Raw genomic sequence first — 2,348 nt, 5'->3', positions numbered from 1 at the left:
CACAAGACACACACAAGACACACACAAGACACACACACAAGACACACACACCACACACACAAGACACACACACTAGACACACACACAAGACACACACACTAGACACACACACAAGACACACACCACACACACAAGACACACACACAAGACACACACAAGACACACACACAAGACACACACACCACACACACAAGACACACACACCACACACACAAGACACACACACCACACACACAAGACACAGGCACCACACACACAAGACACAGGCACACACACACAAGACACAGGCACCACACACACAAGACACAGGCACCACACACACAAGACACAGGCACCACACACACAAGACACAGGCACCACACACACAAGACACAGGCACACACACACACACACACCATACACACAGACACACACACACCACACACACACACACACACACACCACACACACACACACACAGACACAGACACCACACACAGACACCACACACACACACCACACACACAGACACACACACAGACACACACACAGACACACACAGACACACACACAGACATACACACACAGACACACACACACACACAGACACACACACACACACAGACACACACACACACAGACACACACACACACACAGACACACACACACACACAGACACACACACACACAGACACACACACACACAGACACACACACACACACAGACACACACACACAGACACACACACACACAGACACACACACACACACAGACACACACACACAGACACACACACACAGACACACACACACACACACACACACACACACACACACACACACACACACACACACACACACACACACACACACACACACACACACACACACACACACACACACACACATGCAAGTGCCTATGTACACATGTATGTGCAGATGTCTTCTCTTCACGCATACATGCACATCCACATGCAGTGACACATATACCCCAGTGTCTACATACTGACAAATGCACAGGCACTCATAATGCCAAATATATACACGTACACAAAACACAAGACAATGCAATACAAGCACATATACACACGGGAGCTTGCATATACAAGCACGCAAGTGCACACCCAACAAGCACACTAATGTACACGTGCACAAATGTGCTTCCTTGTATGTACATCTTGCGTATGTACATTGAACAGTATGCACAAGTCATACCTACACCTGCGCGCGCACACAGACTTAAACACAGACATACATGACACATTCTGACACATGCATGTGCACCACTTTTCCAATCCTCTTAATTTAGATGCTTTAAAGAACACACCCCAGAGTAGAAAATGTTGAATGAGCGACAGCAGCCGACTCTCTTGATTTCCGCTTTTGCTGTCTACTTCCTCTATCGCCTGACAGTCAACCCCCAGTATCATCTGATAATTGTAATGATCTCTCATGAATCACACACTTCACCCTGGCAAATATAAACACAATATGACCAGGATAGGGGCCCCTCCTTCATCAATCACAACCATCCAACTACTAAGCAATGTAATTTTGACGCAGTATCAGATCTTGTTCTTCGATTGAAGAGTAACTAATGTAATGGTGTCACTTATTATTATTATTATTATTATTAGTAGTAGTAGTAGTAGTAGTAGTATTTTTAAAGGCATTATCACCGTTGTTTTTAATGCCTTTTTCCTTCTTTCTGTAGTGTTGTTACCGCTGTTTAATCATATATTTTTTTCTTTTTTTTTACTTTTAGGTCAATGCTCGTTGCGAATGGGACGAGCTCCTTGAAGATTTCCGCCTCCCAGCTGCTTGTGTGAATTCTGCCACAGCGCTGAAACATATTTATATTAGGTAAGTCTCCCCCCCCCCCTCCATTTCGGCCGAGACTGGCGTCGCAAGGTGGCGGTGAGTAAATGCATTTGGCTGTTCATCTGTAGACGGTGAAGAGAACAAGCTAGATAATCATATTTGGCTGAAAGTAAAAGTGACCTCGCAAAAATGCCTCGGCTTGCCCCCAAGAAAGGAGAGGAGAGAGAACGGGGCTTTGGAGGACGTAGGATAAACGGATGGGAGTGCTCGTAAGGAAGGGGGAGCAGAGACGGGGATATCGAGGGAATGGGAGAGTGATCGAGAATAAGATAATTACCTTGTGGAAGCAGAAACGAGGCATACAGACTAATTGCAAAGAGAGAGACGCGGGCACATATATATGGACACATTTAACACACTTAAGGACACATGCACGCATTCATATACACATGCATACACACACAGAAGAGAGAGACACACACACAGAAGAGAGAGAGAGACACACACACACAGAAGAGAGAGAGAGACACACAGAAGAGAGAGAGAC

The 2,348-nt window shown here is 45.7% G+C and overlaps 1 protein-coding gene across 1 annotated transcript in view; it reads left to right on the top strand.

The window, feature by feature from the left end:
* Nucleotides 1-1,745: 1,745 nt before the first annotated feature.
* The window catches only part of Bap170 (Brahma associated protein 170kD), a gene marked incomplete at both ends in the record, with an annotated part of 35,335 nt that continues 34,732 nt past the window's right edge, over nt 1,746-2,348 (top strand). The window contains 1 exon segment of the mRNA XM_070116384.1: nt 1,746-1,843. Coding sequence (XP_069972485.1) covers nt 1,746-1,843 — 98 coding nt within the window.

The sequence above is a fragment of the Penaeus vannamei genome, chromosome 1, assembly GCF_042767895.1.
Source record: "Penaeus vannamei isolate JL-2024 chromosome 1, ASM4276789v1, whole genome shotgun sequence".
Taxonomy (NCBI): domain Eukaryota; kingdom Metazoa; phylum Arthropoda; class Malacostraca; order Decapoda; family Penaeidae; genus Penaeus; species Penaeus vannamei.
This window is presented reverse-complemented; position numbering and strand designations above follow the sequence as displayed.